This window comes from Capricornis sumatraensis, chromosome 18 (genome assembly GCF_032405125.1).
Source record: "Capricornis sumatraensis isolate serow.1 chromosome 18, serow.2, whole genome shotgun sequence".
NCBI lineage: Eukaryota > Metazoa > Chordata > Mammalia > Artiodactyla > Bovidae > Capricornis > Capricornis sumatraensis.
Genome location: NC_091086.1, coordinates 65730977 through 65751193, shown reverse-complemented (window position 1 = coordinate 65751193; position 20217 = coordinate 65730977). Strand labels below are relative to the sequence as shown.

At 39.7% G+C, this 20217-nt stretch overlaps 1 protein-coding gene across 1 annotated transcript in view; it reads right to left on the bottom strand.

Moving 5' to 3' along the window:
- Window positions 1-20217, bottom strand: part of DNAH5 (dynein axonemal heavy chain 5) — a 250716-nt gene that overhangs the window by 74874 nt on the left and 155625 nt on the right. The window contains exons 56-60 of the mRNA XM_068990531.1: window positions 14248-14479; window positions 12748-12862; window positions 12107-12283; window positions 5533-5736; window positions 2172-2351 (exon numbers count right to left, since the gene is read on the bottom strand). Of these exons, the coding sequence (XP_068846632.1) occupies window positions 2172-2351; window positions 5533-5736; window positions 12107-12283; window positions 12748-12862; window positions 14248-14479 (908 nt within the window). The remainder of the gene's footprint in view (window positions 1-2171; window positions 2352-5532; window positions 5737-12106; window positions 12284-12747; window positions 12863-14247; window positions 14480-20217) is intronic.

Here is a 20217-nt window from a genome sequence, read left to right as displayed (position 1 = left end):
CTAAGATTTATGAGAGCGTGTTGTCTGTGTGTTAAATATGATAGTATGTAAAAACCCAAGTCTGGGACCTGGTCTATAACAAGAGTTTAATAGATAATAATATATTAATATCACTCTTCTAAAGATCTTTTTGATATGGGCCATTTTAAAAGTCTTTATTGAATTTATTACAACATGGCTTCTGTTTTATGTTCTGGTTTTTTGGCATCAAGGCATGTGGGATCTCTGCTCCCTGAGCAGAGATGGAACCCACACTCGTGCATTGGAAGGCGAAGTCTTAACCACTAGATCACCAGGGAAGCCCCTCCATAAACAATAGCGCTATTATCTATGTTCAATATTTAAGGCTCTCCTGTTGCAATGTTCTCTTTATGTGAACTCATATTTATTAGTTTTCACAGAGTTTCTAAGGAGAAAACTCCTTAGAATGAAACTGAATGGAATTTAAACCACAATTCTTGTCATCAATATTTGTTTAAGTTTATCCACTATTAGAAGTCACTTGGCCTGTCTAGAGGAATTGTAAGATGAAAGAAGAGTCCCTCAGTGTCTCCATCACTAATGAGTGGTGAAGAGGTCCCCACTGGAGTCGAAGGAGTGTCCTCAAACTCTTCACTTGGGAAACGAGAGAAACCCCTTCAGAAATCGGTGAAGTTAGACCCTTTGGTCTGCATTTCTTAATATACTGAGCAGAGTTGCCCAATGAGACTACACTTTCTCTGTCTTCTAATTCTCTCTATGCAATGAACATGTAGGATCTATGTAACTATGCTTATTTTTATGACAATGGCAATTTAGGAGGGACCTGACAAACTGAAGACTTCTGGATGCTGGATGCTACTAAGAACACAGGAGGGCACCCCCTGAACAGGCTTCTCAGAAGAGAAGCATAGGTTCCAGCTACAACTAGAAGGTTCTCCCTCCTGGTGTTCCCCTCACGTCCTACTGTAGGATTTACATCGTCCGGGGACTGGATGGAGCCTGAATTGTACCAAATGTAATGGGGAAGATGTTGTTCTTGCATAAGCCTTGTTTAGAATATCCATTATTTTGTACTGATTTTAACTCATTTTATTTCTAGTAATTACAAGAAAATAAAAACTCCCCCTTGTGAATTCAACTCTAATTCCCTTGGAGACACTTATGTATGCTTACCCACTGGAAAAATTTGCAAAGGATGCCCTATACTTTTCACTGGATTCAGTGGTTCAGTCAGTATCAAAATAGCCAACTGGAGTCTTCAATGGCCCTGAATCCACAGTACCTGACAGCATGATATCAACTATTTGCTCTAAAAATCTCTAAGCCAAACGAATCCCTTCTGTTTTAAGTTGCCCTAAGACCTCCAGGGACTCCCCACTGACTAAATGCTCTGGCTATGGTAATAATGAGAAAATAAAATGGAACTTGAAACTTTCTCCCTATCTTCTTTTTATTCATGATTATTTTTAGCATGATTATTAAGTTCCTCATGTAGTTTGTATATATAAGAGGATGTTAGTAGATGGTTGAAAGAGATCAGACTTATACGAAAGCAAAATAATCAACCAAACCATTAGGTGTGATTTTTGAGGCATTAATATTTCATTCTCAAAACATCTACTTGCCTCTCCATCTGCTTAAGACTGTCACTGAATGGTATGGAGACATGGACAAATAATGCTGAGAAATTCAATAACTAGAGAGAAACAGTGGCATATTGTCAGCCCACATTAAATAAAGGATGCTAGTCAGTCTCTTTCCTGAGGGTCAAAGGGAGAGGGAATACTATGTCACCTCTGAAGCCAAGTCCAGCCACCAGTGACTGTCCACCCCACCCCATTCATAGGACTCCCTGGCAAGCGGTCTTGGACATTACTGGTGGATCCTGTGCTATAGTTTTCTGTGCTTCTTTTTCTCAAGTTAACATTGTGGGGGTGAAGGGGGAAATGTCCAGCAGCCCACAATGGACTTAGTATCCTTGTAGAGTCCATGCTTAAGGCCCATACAATTCCAGTGGCAGAAGGATTACAGAGAAGAAACATGCTATGCTTGGCCGGTCCAGCACCAGCTCTTATCATAGACTTGAGACGAATAACACCTGAGACTTCTTTGCTGCAGGAAAGACAAGCCCTGTTGACCCAGAGACCCCCTGCTGGCACACATCCTGAAGCCCCACCAAGGAAGCTTACCTTTAGAGGCAACACCTCTCTGTTTATGGAAAAGAAGGAAGCCATGGCCTTGGTCCAGGAACAAAGACCCGCTACATTCCCACACACTCGTTTAGCGGTTTCGATGTTGTAGTCTGCCATTTCAAAGTAAGGATTCAAAAATTCTATCACTTCTTCATTGATTGTGTCTTTCGGGAATTGCTGTGGAAGAATGGAGTGAAATAAACTTAAAAATGCCTTGTCCATTAAGTCATAATCACATTATGCTCATGATACCACTGAAACAAACGGTTAAATCCAAGAATGGATGAATAGCTTGTCGATATTTCAGCATATTAGGCAAATAAAATGATACATATATTTAGCATTGCAAATAAAGCAGATATGTAAAGTGTATATATTTAGACATAAATATTTAGCATTTAGCAGCAACCAAATGCTTAACACATTCAGAGAGAGGTTCTATTAAACTCACCTGAAATGTGACGAAAATCAGTTGGACATTAAGCCTTCAGGATGATGAATTAACTTTTAATCACTGAACTATCAAGATTATAAGAGAACTTTTCTCTTCTGGAGGGATAAAATTTTAAAATAGTAACAGAAATGGATTAAGAGTACCTTCTTGCATTAAAAAAGAAGACTGACCAATCCGTGGAATTGGATCTTTTAAAAATGGCGTTTGATGATCTCAATGAAGATAATTAAATGTTTTCCAAGTAGAAAGAAATGTAGCACCTAACTAATTCATAGAAATAAGTCTGCACAGAACATACATAGCACAGAGCAAAACTCACCTTTATTCAGAGCTCCTTAAAAATGCAAGTTTCTTTTGTGAGACTTAAAAAATAGTGAAGCCAGAAGAATATTTGGGAGCAATGGAAGGATGATGGTGACAGAAGGCAAATAGCAAAGTAGCTTCCAAGAACAGTGGCTCTGCAGCAAGTATATAAAGCAAGTCCAATGCCACCGCCACATTTTCCGGTGAGTATTTTTTGAGCCCCACCTCCTACTACCACTGCTCTTCCACACACTCATAATCAGATTAATCGCCACCCCACTCTCCACCCAAATCGCATGCTATTCCTTCACAGGGCACTTACATCTCAGAGGCTCATATTCCCATTATCTGAAACAAGTCTGTATAACCCATTGATTTCAGAAGCTACTTCTTGTTAGAGCTGCTGTAAAAGGCCTCACAAGATGCTCTGGCCACAGTAGCCACATGGGCAACATTGAATTAAAAACTGAATGAAACTGAAAAAGACATATACCCCAGTGTTCACAGCAGCACTATTTACAATAGTTAGGACATGGAAGCAACCTAGATGCTCATCAACAGATAAATGGATAAAGAAGTTGTGGTAGATGTACACAATGGAATATTTCTCAGCTATAAAAAGGAATGCATTTGAGTCAGTTCTAATGAGGTGGACAAACCTAGAGCCTATTATACAAAGTGAAGTAAGTTAGAAAGAGAAAGACAAATATTGCATATTAACATATATATATGGAATCTAGAAAGATGGTACTGATGAACCTGTCTACAGACTTTTGAACACAGTAGGGAGAGAGAAGCTGGGATGATTTGAGAGAGTAGCATTGAAGCATATATATTACCATAGATAGACAGTGGCAATCTACTGTATGACACAGGGAACCCAAAGCTGGTGCTCTGTGACAACTTACAGGGTTGGGATGGGGAGGGAGGTGGTAGGGAGATTTAAGAGGGAAGGGATATATGTATACCTATGGCTGATTCATGCTGATGTATGGCAGAAATCATCATAATATTATAAAGTAATTATCCTTCAATAAAAATTAAAATTTTAAAAAGAAACTATGAAAAATATTTTAAAATAAAAACTGAATGAAAGACAGTGCTGAAGTTACTATGTGGGGTATGGATGGGGCTTGGGAATCCCAGTCAGTTGTCTCAAGATCTAAATATTAAAAATAAAACAACACAACTTCTAAAAGAAAAGATAGGTGCATTTATTCTACCCTGCTGCTGCTAAGTTGCTTCAGTCGTGTCCGGCTCTGCACGACCCCATAGACGGCAGCCCACCAGGCTCTGCCGTCCCTGGGATTCTCCAGGCAAGAACATTGGAGTGGGTTGCCATTTCCTCCTCCAATGCATGAAAGTGAAAAGTGAAAGTGAAGTCGCTCAGTTGTGTCTGACTCATAGCAACCCCATGGACTGCAGCCTACCAGGCTCCTCTGTCCATGGGATTTTCCAAGCAAGACAGGCAAAGATTTACTAAACAGAACACAGAAAGCACTATTAAGGAAAATATTGATAAACTGGACTATAATAAACAAGAACATCTGTTTACCAAAAGACACAATTACTGGAATGAACAACTAAGGCAGAGAGTGAAGGAAGATATTTGCAAACATATAGATGAAAAATTACTCATATTTTACATATAAAGAAACTCTAAAGCTCTAATGCTTATAATGTCTTATATTTGAAAGAGAAACTCCTACTCTGAGAAGATACTTAAATACAAATTTTAAATATATATGAAGAATATTACTCAGACTTAAAAAAGAAGGAAATTCTGCCATTTATAACAACATGGACAGACCTGGAGGGCATATGCTAAGTGAAATAAGTCAGACAGAGAAAGACAAATACTGCCTATTATCATTTATACGTGGAATTTAAAATAGACTCACAGAAGCAGAGAGTAGAATGGTGGTAGCTAGGGACTCAGGGAGGAGAAAGGGGAAGATGCTGGTCAAAGGTCAAGGGTTAAAGTATCAGTTACACAAGATGAGAAGGTCCTGGGGAGCTAATGTACAGCAATGAGAACATAGTTAACAATACTGTATTATATACTTGAAATTTGCTGGGAGACTAGATCTTAAGTGTTTTCACCACCAAAAAAAGGAAAAATGGTAACTATGTGAGGTGATAGATATTTAATCAGATATTTACTGGATTAAATGGATGGATTAAACCAGATGGATGGATTAATGGATGGATTAAGTCCATCTCAACCAGAGGATGAGATAGTTGAATGGCATCATCAACTCAATGGGCATGAGTCTGAGCAAACTCCAGGAGATAGTGAAGGATAGGGAAACCTGGTGTGCTGCCGTCCATGAGGTCGCAGAGTCAGACACGACTGAGTGACTGAACAACAACAAATGGATGGACTATGGTGAAAGCATTTCACAATGTATAAATACAAACATCAAGACGTCAAGTCATACATCTTCATTATAATACACTTTTATTTGTCAATTATACCCCAATAAAGATGAAAAACAGTAAGTTAAAAAATATGCATGCAGATTCATCTTCTGTTAAAGGATTCAGACACTCCAGTGAACTCTGAATCCCCTCTTGGCCCATCATGACGGAACTACCAACCTGCAAATTCTGTAGAAAGTTTCCTGCCGTCATCAGTTTTAAAGATTCCTGCCAGGAAGGAACTGTGCAGCTTTTCTCCAGGTCAATTTTCACTGCATTGACTTTCCTCTGAAACAGCAGCAGCACACAATCCATGATCCTCATGATGAGATGAGGGGGTCGGCCTAGCGTGCGGACAGTAGCGATGTCGGAAGGCTTGATGGTCTGGGGAGGAGAGGGGGTTATCATCCAGTCTCAAGACAGGAAAAGCAGAAGCAAACATTTACTCTCCAAAGACTGCTACAGGAAGTCCCCTACCTATGAGCAAGTTCCATTCTGTGAGCACATCTGTAAGTCCAATTTGTTCATAAGTCCAACAAAGTTAGCCTGGGTACCCAATCAGCGACATAGTACTGTCATAGGTTTATAATACTTTTCCCACAAATAATACATAAAAAGCAAACAGATACAAAACACTTTGAATCCTACAGTACACAGCACCTTGAAAAGTACAGTAGTAACAGGACCACAGCTGGCACACAGGGGCTGGCATAGAGTGAACAGGCAAGAAGTGCCACTGACTAGAGGAAGGAGAAGGGGTGGGAGATGGTAGAGCTGAAGGATTGTCAGCGATAGGAGACGGAGGGCAAGTCGGGGTTTCACTCACGCCTGACATTGATAGAATCCACGTTCGCATCTTTGAAAGTTCACAACTTAAAACGTTCATATATATGTAGGGGACTTACTGTACTTCAACAGAGGAGCGCAAGCATTTTTAAGTTCAATGCAGTCATGAGGGCTAGAAGCATATTTAATCCCAAAGAAACACACATCCCCACATGTTCAAATTTTTACAATTCAAAGTGACAGCCAGAGTAGACACAGCAAGAGACATGTTCCCCAGCTGATAAGGAGGTGTGACTTCTCTAAAATTGTAACAGCCACTTAGTGTCAGAAAAGGAAGCCATCTGAAAGGAAAAGAATCATCAGCTCCAAAGTAGATTCCAGGGATTCTCAACCAGGGAAACTCCAGGACTTGCAGCGCTCTTTTTACTCGTTAGTTATGTAGGTCAAGAATCTGACTCTCTCTCTCACAGCTCGTCACCGTGGACCGACACCAGCGGGTAGCCGCGGGGCTGCCAGTTGCATAATTAGAGGTTTCTTAGCTGGAAACTGACCTTTAGATGATGGAACATGAGCAACAGGAATTTCACTAAGCTCTTAGAAAAGTTCTGTTCCACACAAAGATTCTTATACAGTAAATTACTTAACAGTCACATAGACCTGTTGTGGTCGATAATAATTGTTCTATTAGTTCTATCAATGGAATAAGCATTGGAAACACAAAAATAAGCATCTGATATTGTCCTATTTCTAGGACATCCTGCACCTTCATTCCTTCTAGGCCTTGCACACCTTCCATCTGATTTCCATTTGCAACCCTCCTGTCAAAGGAAGGTACCCCATGAACTTCATATCAAAGCTAATGATCTTTTCTCTGAGAATTTTGGGGAAAATAAGAAGAAAAGAAAACCACTGAACACGGTAATTAGGAAGGTAACTATCTACTTTGAAAAGGATTGTTTCAGTACACTAGCATTTGTGAATTCTAGACAGCTGGAAGTGAAGGAGAATTTGTAGTTAAAAAAAAAAAACTGGAAATAGCAGACAGACCTTAATTTGATATATTTGGCTATAAAAGAGAAAGGAGAGAAACATAATAGCTGCCAATAGGGAAAGCAGCATCAAATTAAAGTGGATATAAAATGCCAGTCTATGTCCGATGCAGGATACAGCATGCTTGGGGCTGGTGCACGAGGATGACCCAGAGGGATGTTGTGGGGAGGGAGGTGGGAGGGGGGTTCATGTTTGGGAACGCATGTACACCCGTGGTGGATTCATGTCAATGTATGGCAAAACCAATACAGTATTGTAAAGTAAAATAAAGTAAAAATAAAAATTAAAAAAAATAAATAAATAAAATAAAGTGGATATAAAAGAGTCTGACATGCTTATTTCACTTTAGCTTTTGTTTGTTTGTTTTAAAATTTATTTTATCGAAGTATAGTTGATTTATAATGTATTAATGTCAGGCGTATAGTGATTCAGATATTTATATATTTATATATATATACACACACACAATAGTTTGCATCTTCTAACCCTAAACTCCCAATCCAACCCTTCCCCCAGCATTTTAGCACCCACAAGTCTGTTCTCTGTGTCTATTTCTGTTTCATAGATAAGTTCATTTGTATCCATTAATCAGTGGTACCATACGGTATTTGTCTTTCCCTTTACAGTTTATTTCACTTAATATGATAATCTCTAGGCAGGTCCACCCACGTGGCTGCAAATAGCATATTTCATTCTTCTCATGGCTGAGTAATGCTCCATTGTATATATGCACCACATCTTCTTTATCCACTTATCTGTTGATGGACATTTAGGTTGCTCCCATGTCTTGGCTATTGTAAGAGTGCTTCAGTGAAAACTGAGATGCATGTATCCTTTCAAATGATAGTTTTCTCTGGATATATACCCAGAAGTGAGACTGCGGGACCACATGGTAGCTCTGTTTTTAATGCTTAAGGGACCTTCACATTGTTCTCCATAGAAGCTGTACCAATTTACATTTTCACCGACAGTGTTGGAGGGCTCCTTTTTTCCCACACCCTCTCCAGCATTTATTATTTGTAAGACTTTTTGCTGATGGCCATTCTGACTGGTGTGAAGTGATATCTCATTGCAGTTTTGATTTAATTTCTCTAATAATTAGTAATGTTGAGCATCTTTCCATGTGTCTGTTGGCCATTTGTATGTCTTCTTTGGAGAAATGTCTATTTAGATGTTTTGCTCACTTTTTGGTTGGTTTTTTTTTTTAATTGAGTTGTATGAGTTGTTTGTATATTTTGGAAATTAACCCTTTATTGGTCTCATCGTTTGCAAATACTTTCTGTCTGTGGGCTGTCTTTTCATTTTGTTTATGGTTTCCTTTGCTGTGCAAAGGCTTATAAGTTTGATTAGGTCCTATTTATTTACCCTTTAGCTTTAAAAGGGGGAAATCTCAAACAGACTTGGACTCAATTATGTTGGGGACCCAGGTAAAATGAATTGGGGTTGGGGGTATAGCTGAAGTTCAACCTATTTCAGATAAATATTTGATTCCTCTTTCTTCTACAGGCAAAGCAATATGACTATTACATATGTGTGTGTGTGTGTGTGTGTGTGTGTGTGTGTGTGTATGCTGCTACTAAGTCACTTTAGTTGTGTCCGACTCTGTGTGACCCCATAGACGGCAGCCCACCAGGCTCCCCTGTCCCTGGGATTCTCCAGCAAGAACACTGGAGTGGGTTGCCATTTCCTTCTCCAATGCATGAAAGTGAAAAGTGAAAGTGAAGTCGCTGAGTTGTGTCCAACCCTCAGCGACCCCATGGACTTGCAGCCTTCCAGGCTCCTCCGTCCATGGGATTCTCCAGGCAGAAGTACTGGAGTGGGATGCCATCGCCTTCTCCGATATATATATATAATTATACAAAGCAGTCAGGTCAGATTAGCACTGGGATAAGAATAGACACATTCCTTGCTGTTACTTTATTTGTTTTGTAGGTTTACAAGGCTGATGCCAAGACAGAGTTTGAATGTGCCTAGAATTTTCTTAGTATGAATTGGTAGTACCAGATTTCAGAACTTGGAGGCAATAAAATGAAGACAGAACCAGTGAAGGAAATTATCGAAAACCTCCCCTACATACCCCAATCACCTTGCCCCTATTCCCAGACATTTCTGCATTGATGGTGTTGCTGAATATTGTAGTGGTAGAGAGTACTAAATTAGGACGATATTGGAAAATATTTTATAATATTAAATAACATGTCAGGCTTTTGAAATCTTACGAAAATGCAGACCTGTAGGAACTGAGATGCCACAAGCTCCGTTCCTATAATGCTGTTAGTATCACAAGTCCAATAAAGGTTTGGAAGTTTCTTTACACTATCCTTGTCATCTCTATTGATCAAAGACTCTCAGTGGATCCAGAGTGTCTTAAAATGGGCAGGGGGAGGATATGTTCAGGATCTTAAAGAGATATCTGCACCCTTATGTTTGCTGCAGTGTTATTCACAACGGCCAAGACATGGAAGCAATGTAAACGTCCACTGATGGATGAATGGATCAAGAAAATGTGGTATTTACATCCAACGGAAAGTTCTTCATGCTTCAATAATGGAAATTCTGCCACGTGCAACAGTATGGATGGACCTGGAACATATTTTGTCAAGTGAGATAAGCTAAACATGAAAGAAAAATGCTGCATGATCTCATTTATATGTGGAATCTCAAATAAACTCATAGAAGCAGAGAGTAGAATGGTGTTGCCAGGGGCTGAAGGAAGAAGGAAATGGAAGGTAATGGTCAAAGGGTAGAAAGTTTTAGTTACGCAAGATAAATTCTAGAGATCTACTCTACAGCACAGTGGCCACAGTTATCAATACTTTATTGTATACTTGAAATTTGTTAATGGGTAGATCTTAAGTTGTGTTCTTATCAAAAAAATAGTAATAAGAAAAACAGAATTACCCTATGATCCAGTAGTCCCACTACTGGGCACAAAGCCAGAGAAAATCATAATCAAAAAGATACATGCACGCCAATGTTCATAACAGTGTTATTTGCAGTAGCCAGGACATGGAAGCTTCCTAAATGTGTACCAACAGAGGAATGGATAAAGAAGATAGGGTACACACACACAGTGGAATACCACTCAGCCATAAAAAGGAATGACTCCAGGTCATTTGTAGAGATGCGAATGGACCTAGATAGTGTCATATACAGAGTAAGGTAAGTCAGAAAAAGAAACACAAAGATCATATATTAATGCATATATGTGGAATCTAAAAAAACGGTACAGGTGATCTTATGTGCAAAGCAGAAATAGAGACACAGAGCTAGAGAACAAATATATGGATACCAAGGGGAAAGGAAGGGTGGGAGGAACTGAGAGATCAGGATTGACACCCATATACTATCGACAAATAGATAACTAGTGAGCACCTACTGTATAGCACAGGGAACTCTGCTTAATGCTCTGTGGTGACCTAAATGGGAAGGAGGTCCCAAAGCGAGGGTATATATGGAAATGTATGGCTGATTCATTTACTGTAAAATAGAAACTAACACAAATTGTAAAGCAACTATACTCAAATAAAAATAAATAAATAAAAATTATAAAGAAAAAAACAATAATAAAGGGAGCAGGAGGGAACTTTGAGAGTTGAGGGATGTGTCTATGGCCTTGAAGGTGGTGATGGTTTCATAGGTATGCACTCATCCCAAACTCACAAAGCTATACATATTAAATATATGTGGCTTTTTTATATCAATCACAACTTCATAAATTGGTCTTTTGAAAGTGGGACTGGGGAAGATGAGGTACCCACCAATCTGAGAGGCTAAGGACCCTGGAAGACTTCATGTATTAAGGAGGACAGTTTAGCCAGTGCAAGAAGGAATGAAGAAACAGTAAGGAGAGATATATCACCTGTAAGAATGGTGTGAAACTTTGGAAAGATAAGAAAGGAAGGCAACATCTTCATTGTCTCTAAAGAGTAAAAATTCTCTTATACAATATGTTGTATACTGACTCAGAAAGCTTAAAGACTTAACGTGGATCAAAAAAATGTATAAGTGTTTCAGGAAGTGTGCTAAGAAGGTAGCAAAAAATAATAACTATATCACATAATGATGCAAGTTCAACTGAGGTTATATAACTTGAATTAGCAATGGACAGGTCAGCAGTGTTCCAGTTCTCCAGCCACTTTCTAAGCCAAGAATCAATAACATAAGACAATAGATGAGTAGACTAAGGATTTTATTCCCCTGACCAGGGATTGAACCACACCCACTGCGTTGGAAGTGCAGAAAGTTAACCACTGGACCAGAATGTGAACCGCTGGACCACCAGGGACGAAACAGTAAAAACAATGACTTGAGTCCAAAACATCTCCAATGAGACCAATCTCAAAAAGGGCCAGCCCTTGAAGATATGGCCTACTTCACTAGATTCAACAGTTTTTCCCAGAATCCAACCTCGTTTCTAATTCCATCATTTATAATATTGCCACATAACTGCATTGTGTTGGAAGCCTGGTCAAAGCCTGACCGTAATGCGTAGCACTAGATCAGTAGTCCTTTGTTTGGATAATTTATATGTACACTCAAAGAAAGCTGTATCTTACTAACCTACTCCAACATCCTCAATGAATGAGTGAAAAAAATATTTTAGAAATTTTGTGTGACTTTTCTAATGTCACACAGCTTATTGGTAACAGAGTTGACATGAGAAGCTGGCACCCAGACCACTATTATATGGCACTGCCCATCACTTGTGAGTGAGAAGATAATATGTGAATTGCTACCTACAATATCTTAAAAAAGCAAATAACATCTCCAAGCAGAAAATATCACTTGAAATCATTCCAGTGAAGAGAGCTTTGGTCTGAAGCAGTAGAACATTTCTTCATTGTTATTCATCTTTTCTGCCTAATCTTCCTCCGAGGCCCTAGAAGATGACATCTGTTATATCACAAAGATGTACCTGCAAGGCTGCTTCTGCTTCTTCTAATGCTGGCTTTGCTGCTTCCAGTTTTTCCTCAGCAATAGCTTTATCTTTAGAGATGCTATCGACAATGGCCTGGGCTTTGTCCTTCACCTTCTGGACCTCAGCTTTGACCTTTTCAGCAGCCTGTGCTTTCATTGTCACTTCTTTTAAGACCTAATTCAATATAAAACCAAAAAAAGTACATCAAAAATCACCCAGCTCAGAATGCACATTTTTGCCTGGATTTGTCGATTTTGTCCACTTACACAATTTTTCATACATAGAATTAAGACTATGGTACTTTTAAAAATTTTTATTGGAGGATAGTTGCTTTACAATGTTGCATTAGTTTCTCTTGTACAGCAAAGTGTATCAGCTGTATGTATACGTACATCCCAGCTTTTTTGGATTTCTTTCCCATCTAGATCATCACAGAGCATTGAGTTTCCTGTGCTATACAGTAGGTTCTCATTAGTTACCTATTTCATTCATAGCATCATTGGTGTATATATGGTATTATAATGGAAAGAAATAATTTGCACTTCCATGGTTACAACTTAGAGAAGAAGCATACAGTATTAACATTTATGAATTGGGAATTCAAAATGAATACGACTCATGTGTCAATGTCTACCCACCATGTCGGCTTTATCATTGGCCACTTGGAGCTCCTTTTCTTTCACTTCCAGTTCTCTGCTCAGAGCTGCAACAGACTCTGAAGCTTCTTTTAGCTTTTCCAATCCAGTATTCATTCTGAGATTAAAAATCCAAGGTGAGGGAAGTGTTAACATGTGTGGTTCTTGGCCACATTTTCTAAGGACTGGTCTACTGATATAGATAGTAATGGTCATATTTGAAGAATACTGTATATACAATAGCAAATCCAAGAGGGCTTGACAAAAAGAGTAAATGTCTAGCCTTGATTCCAGACTAAAGTCACATATTGGTCCTTCATAGATTAAGTGTGGAAAGAGTGAGTCTGCTTAGAACACTGTATGCCATGAGGAATAACAGTGTCAAGAATCTGTCTCATGCAAGAAACATGCTTAATGAACTTTAGCTAAATGACAACAGACTTCAATTTCTTGAAACCCTATCATGGAGGAAAGGAAATAAATAACTTCCTTTTTTCTAAGGAGACCAATGACATTAAAAGAAGGAAGATTTGGGATCAAGAAAAGAAACAAATTTAAAGCTATCAAACTGCCTCGTGAAGGGACCAGCTGCCTGTTTGACTCTAAAATAATGTGATCTTAGACAGGAGTTCTTAGAGTCATTTAGTCCAATCACTCTCCCAGAGGTCCCTTAGGTAGCAACCTTGGCTGCTTCTTGGTTGTATTCGGGCAGAAGAGATAAGTGTTCATAAAAGAGCAAAGTAGAGCTGGGAAGTTGGGAACAAATTTCAGTGAAGTAAGGTATTTGCTGTGCAGAGAACACATGTATCAAGCAGACTCTCCTACCCCAGACACTCAGAACATGTGAGAAGAAAGGGATGAGAGGAGGTGTGAGGGGATGTCTGTATTCTCAGCATTTTTCCAAGCTCAAGGTTTCTATTATTATCATCCAATACTGTAGAACGTGGTAGGCCACAAGAAAACTTGGCAATATTTAATCTTATTGGGCAAGAATAAAGCCACTGGCAACCATGGAATGATCCTTCGAACAAACTTGAAAGGAAGGTTTCTCAATCTCAGCACTATTGGTTTCTGAGGCTGGATAAATCTCACAAGGACTTCCCAGGTGGCTCAGTGGTAAAGAATCTGCCTGCCAATGCAGGAGATGCAAGTTTAGTTCCTCAGTCAGGAAGATCTCCTGGAGGAAGAAATGGCAACCCATTCCAGTCTTCTTGCCTGGGAAATCCCATGGACAGAGGAACCTGGCAGTCTACAGTCCAGGGAGTTGCAACAGCAAAATTGTATGTGATGAGGATTGTCCTGTGCACTGTGAGGATATTTAGCACATCCCTGACCTCTGACTCTTGATCCCAGCAATACCTCTCGACCACCCCTCATACCCCCGCCCTAGTTCTAACAAACAAAAATGTCTCCAGTCATTGCAAAATGTCTCCTTGGAGCAAACTTGCCCCTAGTTGAGAGCCACTGCTTTACAATAACTTCATATTCGACCCTCACACTTACCTGTTGGCCAGAGTTTGCACCTCCGCATGCTTCTCTCCATATATGAACTTATAGCCCTGAATAAAGGAGAGGTACGATTTGGGTGTCACATGGGTAGAACGTCGGAATCTCTGGAAATAATCAACACACTTCTCAGCTACTCCATCCTGGAAGGAGCCCATGCACTGAGTGACTTCCTTCTTGGTTTCCAAACTGCAGTCAATATCATAGGCAGAGAGGAAGTGTTCAGACACTAGAAGAATAAAGACAGCTGTATGTGAAATATGAAAGCGAATGATCATTTTAAAAGTTAAGTGCCTTGAGTCACAGATGTAAAAAATAAGTTTACAGTTACCGGGGAGGAAAGAGGGAAGAGGGAATTGGGAGACTGGGATTGACATATACATATTACTATGTAGTTCAGTTCAGTTCAGTTCAGTCGCTCAGTGGTGTCCGACTCTTTGCAACCCCATGAACCGCAGCACGCCAGGCCTTCCTTTCCATCACCAGCTCCCAAAGTCTGCCGGGAGCCAGCGTGAGGAATTCCGCCTGTGGCAAAGGTCATGAGGAAGGAAGCCAGACATACGCAAAGGCGTGATCTGGCTTCAGGGGTCTGCCTGCCTTATTGCACTGTACTTTCCACTCTTCTGCCTCTAAAAGGAATTAACTTAGGGCTCCAGTTAACAGTTTCCTGCAAATAAAAAGAATGTCTCAGCTTAAACCCCTCTGATAGCTTTCTAATTTACCTGACCAGTCTGCCCGGACTTTTACAACTTGTGATTGTTTACAGCCCCCCAACTGTGAAAGGCATGAAGCTTAAAGCATCTTAAAGATACAGAGCCTTTTTTAAAGAGCTAAGAATTTTATTGGTAGAGGGTTTTCACTGTTGAGTCAATGACTGCTGCCAGGCCTCCATATTCTTTATCTTTTAGACACCTGAAGGATATTAATCAATGTAATTGGGATATAGAAAAAGGAATATAGTAGTTTTGATGTTAGCAACACTAGACTTTTGAGTTAATTACTTTTCTCTTTGTTATAAATTACTGCACTTCTTTCATTGTTATAAATTGTCCTGTCCTTGCTATGTAAGAATGTAACTTTATTTAGTGCTTTCTGAGAGTGGCACCAGACTTTGGGAAGAACAACGCAAATAAGTTCTCTGGTTGACAGACCCTTATCAGAAAAGGGCCATAAAATGTTAACTGGCCCTCTGGCCAGAAGATGATGTAACTCACCTAAGACTTGTGTATACAACTAGGTATGCAGAGAGAAAGCCTAGTCTCGAAAAGAGTCAGGGCTGCTGACGCTGCATAATTTTGTATTATCCATTGATCTCTATGTACAATCAAAAGTATAAAAGGCCTTTCCAGACAATAGAGGATGGGCCAGTCACTGGAAAGACTGGTTCCCCCATGTCTTTTCTTATTCTATTTTCAGGCTTAATTCCCATCTGGGGCGTGGAGGCTCACCATGTGTACTTACTTGTCCTGGCTTCTAAGACCCACGAGAGAGGGAGCCCAAGGTGGGGCACCCTCTGCTATTCAAACGGGTGCCGGTGGCCTAACGTAGATGACGCAAACCTCTTGTCCTGAGGTTTTATTAGTTCTCCACATAAACCAAGTTATTCAGCCTCTTTTCTCCACTAAATTTTCCTACTATACTATTTCTTCCTAATCTCTCTTTATATTTCTAAATAAATAAGTTTTTCCTCGCCACGCCGTCTCCCCTTCGAATTACTCTGGATCCACCGGGGCTGGACCCAGGCAAAAGTCCACCCAAAACCCAGGTCCATTGAGTTGGTGATGCCATCCAACCATCTCACCATCTGTCATTCCCTTCTCCTCCTGCCCTCAATCTTTCCCAGGGTCTTTTCAAAAGAATGAGTTCTTCATATCAGGTTGCAAAAATATTGGAGTTTCAGCTTCAACATCAGTCCTTCAAATGAACATCCAGGACTGATCTCCTTTAGGATGGGCTAGTTGGCTCTCTTTGCAGTCTGAGGGACTCTCAAGAGTCTTCTCCAACACCACAGTTCAAAAGCATCAGTTCTTCTGTGCTCAGCTTTCTTTATAATCCAACTCTCACATCCATACATGACCACTGGGAAAACCATAGCCTTGACTAGACAGACCTTTGTTGACAAAGTAATGTCTCTGCTCTTTAATTTGCTTTCTAGGTTGGTCATAACTTTCCTTCCAATGAGTAAGCCTCTTTTAATTTCATGGCTGCAGTCACCATCTGCAGTGATTTTGAAGCCCAGAAAAATAAAGCCAGCCACTGTTTCCACTGTTTCTCCATCTATTTGCCATGAAGTGATGGGGCTGGATGCCATGATCTTTGTTTTCTGAATGTTGAGCTTTAAGCCAACTTTTTCACTCTCCTCTTTCGCTTTCATCAAGAGGCTCTTTAGTTCTTCACTTCCTACCATAATAGTGGTATCATCTGCATATCTGAGGTTATTGATATTTCTCCTGGCAATCTTGATTCTAGCTTGTGCTTCTTCCAGCCCAGCGTTTCTCATGATGTACTCTGCATAGAAGTTAAATAAGCAGGGTGACAATATACAGCCTTGACATACTCCTTTTCCTATTTGGAACCAGTCTGTTGTTCCATGTCCCGTTCTAACTGTTGCTTCCTGACCTGCATACAGGTTTCTCAAGAGGCAGGTCAGGTGGTCTGGTATTCCCATCTCTTTCAGAATTTTCCACAGTTTATTGTGATCCACACAACCAAAGGCTTTGGCATAGTCAATAAAGCAGAAATAGATGTTTTTCTGGAACTCTCTTGCTTTTTCAATGATCCAGCAGATGTTGGCAATTTGATCTCTGGTTCCTCTGCCTTTTCTAAAACCAGTTTGAACATCTGGAAGTTCGCAGTTCACATATTGCTGAAGCCTGGCTTGGAGAATTTTGAGCATTACTTTACTAGCGTGTGAGATGAGTGCAATTGCGCAGTAGTTTGAGCATTCTTTGGCATTGCCTTTCTTTGGGATTGGAATGAAAACTGACCTAGTCCAATCCTGTGGCCACTGCTGAGTTTTCCAAATTTGCTGGCATATTCAATGCAGCACTTTCACAGAATCATCTTTTGGGATTTGAAATAGCTCAACTGGAATTCCATCACCTCTGCTAGCTTTGTTTGTAGTGATGCTCCCTAAGGCCCACTTGACTTCCCATTCCAGGGTGTCTGGCTCTAGGTGAGTGATCACACCATCGTGATGATCTGGGTCATGAAGATCTTTTTTGTGTAGTTCTTCTGTGTATTCTTGCCATCTCTTCTTAATATCTTCTGCTTCTGTTAGGTCCCTAACATTTCTGAATAGACAATTTATAAGAACCTACTAAATAGCACAGAGAACTCTATTCAATATTCTATAATGACTTATATGGGATGAGAATCTTAAAAAAGGTGGATATATGCTTACATATAACTGATTCACCTTGCTGTACAACAGAAACAAACACAGCATTGTAAATCAACCATATTCCAAAAAAAAAAATTGTTAGTTAACTGGCTATTTTAAAAAACTTAATACAGTTCTTAGGAACTATGTTTATAGCCCTAGCTAGGTAGATATATGTCAACATTTTTGGCTCCAGGCCTATGACATCAACAATTTTATTTTTTCTTTCACATACAAAACTGTAACAGAGCCTATCATAAGTCTTTGTTTTCTGGTACGTGTACAAAGACATCTCCTCTACACAGCTGCAGGTTCTGGTCAGCAGCCAGCCTATTTTATGGTTTACATAAGGATGAAAGTGGTACAAATAACTCAGAAATCAGTGCCACCTGGTACTCATATTTAACAACCCCATTTATATATTTATTTATTTATTTATTGCTCAGAAACTGCCATAACCTTAATTCCGCCAGGCTGTGACTGCATTTGTAATATAGAATGTTCGGCACTAAATTTTTTTTATGCCCTGGTGATCTTATTCTTAAATGTGGCACCTGGCCATCTGTAGTCAATTCTAATTTATGGTATCCTTTAAAAATGTATGAGTAAAAATCTTCTGTTGTAGACCTTTATCCTCCCAACAGTGCCAAACATGGGACCAATTCTAAAACAGCATTTCTTATTATACGACCTGGCCGTCAAGTCAGAGTGAATCCATCATCACAAAGACACAGCATGTGTGCTGAACACCTACCACTATGAAACTTGGTCTCAATCCCAAGGAATTTACAAGGCTTATACATAACACAGTTAAAGTTTATCATAAACATCTTTATTCATCTTAGGAAAAACTGGTCTATGGATTTCCTTTAAAAGTGCTAATAGTATTGAATGATGTACATAAGAATTACAAATAGAAATACAGCCAGTAAGGAGGGAGGAAAAGAGAAGGAATCAAGTGAACAAACCTATCAGGTGATGGTTAGCAGAGAAATGAACAATGGTATCCTCTCAATATTAGTGAAAGTTGCTCAGTCGTGTCCAACTCTTTGCGGCCCCATGGACTATACAGTCTATGGAATTCTCCAGGCCAGAACACTGGAATGGGTAGCCTTTCCTTTCTCCAAGGGATCTTCCCAACCCAGGGATTGAAGCCAGGTCTCCCACATTGCAGGTGGATTCTTTACCAGCTGAGCCACAAGGGAAGCCCAAGAATACTGGAGTGGGTAGCCTATCCCGTCTCCAGAGGATCTTCCTGACCCTGGAATAGAATCAAGGTTTCCTGCATTGCAGGTGGATTCTTTACCAACTGAGCTACCAGAGAGTAACTGATCACTAAATTAAGTTCTTAATGCCATAACTGTGAGACCATTTACATCTATGTAAATAATAGAAACAGTTTATCCATTGGGTTATAAATAGTTTAACATATACACTGAAAGGTAATATATTAAGACACTTGGAAGCTATATTTTTTCATATAATTTAAGGAAACACTATAAAGAACAACTTAAACTCTAGGAAGTTTAAGTCTAGTCATTGAAAACATATGAACAATTCTTGCCTGTGGGGGCAAGAAAGTGTTGGTTTCTTAACTGTTGGTTGGTTAAACTGTAGGTTTTAACCCCAATGGCAACATTATTCACTATGTGCCAGGCATGATACCAAGTCTTTTATCTGGCATTATGGGATATTCTCAAGAATGTCCCCACTTTCTGAAAACTTTCTTGTATTGGTTTGGCTGAAAAGTTCATTAAAGCTCTTCTGTAAGATGTTGTGGAAAAATTCAAGTGAACTTTTTGGCCAACCCAATATTTACCATGTAATAATTTTTATCCTTCTTATGTAAACTGATAGTATGAACTGTTGTTATTGTTTAATCACTAAGTCAGGTCCAACTCTTTTGCAACCCCATGGACTGTAACCCACCAGGTTCCTCTGTCCATGGATTTCCCAGGCAAGAATACTGGAGTGGGTTGCCATTTCCTACTCTAGGGGATTTTCCCAACCTAGGGATCAAACTCACATCTCCTGCATTGGCAGGCAGATTCCTTACTACTGAGCCACCAGGGAATCCCCATAATATCAATAATGGTGACTTTTTTCATTATTTAGCAAGTTTTCTTTGCGTGTATTCAAAAAGCCAAAGAAAAAATTGGAATGGAATTTAAGTACATTTTTCCATAGACCCACAATCTCTGATGCAGGAAAGGTTAAAAAGGACCACTTCCTCTTAGAGTGACCCAAGCCTGCTAAGACTCAGAGAAAAGGGCATGGAAAAATCCTGCTGTTGTCTTCAATGTCCAATTACCAAGGTACCAATGCCAGTTTGGAGACCCGTCTTTAGGCTGATGTCTGAGGTTGTTGGAGGTTATATCCCGGTATTGTTTGTTCACGTCACTTGGTGTAGAACAAGGTGATGAGTATGTGGGACAGAAAGGAGGACACTGGCCTCAGTCCCTGAATTTTCCTGAACTGGAAATTTTCAAATTTCCAATTCATTTGGATTCAAAGAACTGAAGTAATAAAGTGAGGAGGGCACATGAGTTGCATATCCAGTAGCCATCCCCTCTCTTTTAGTAACA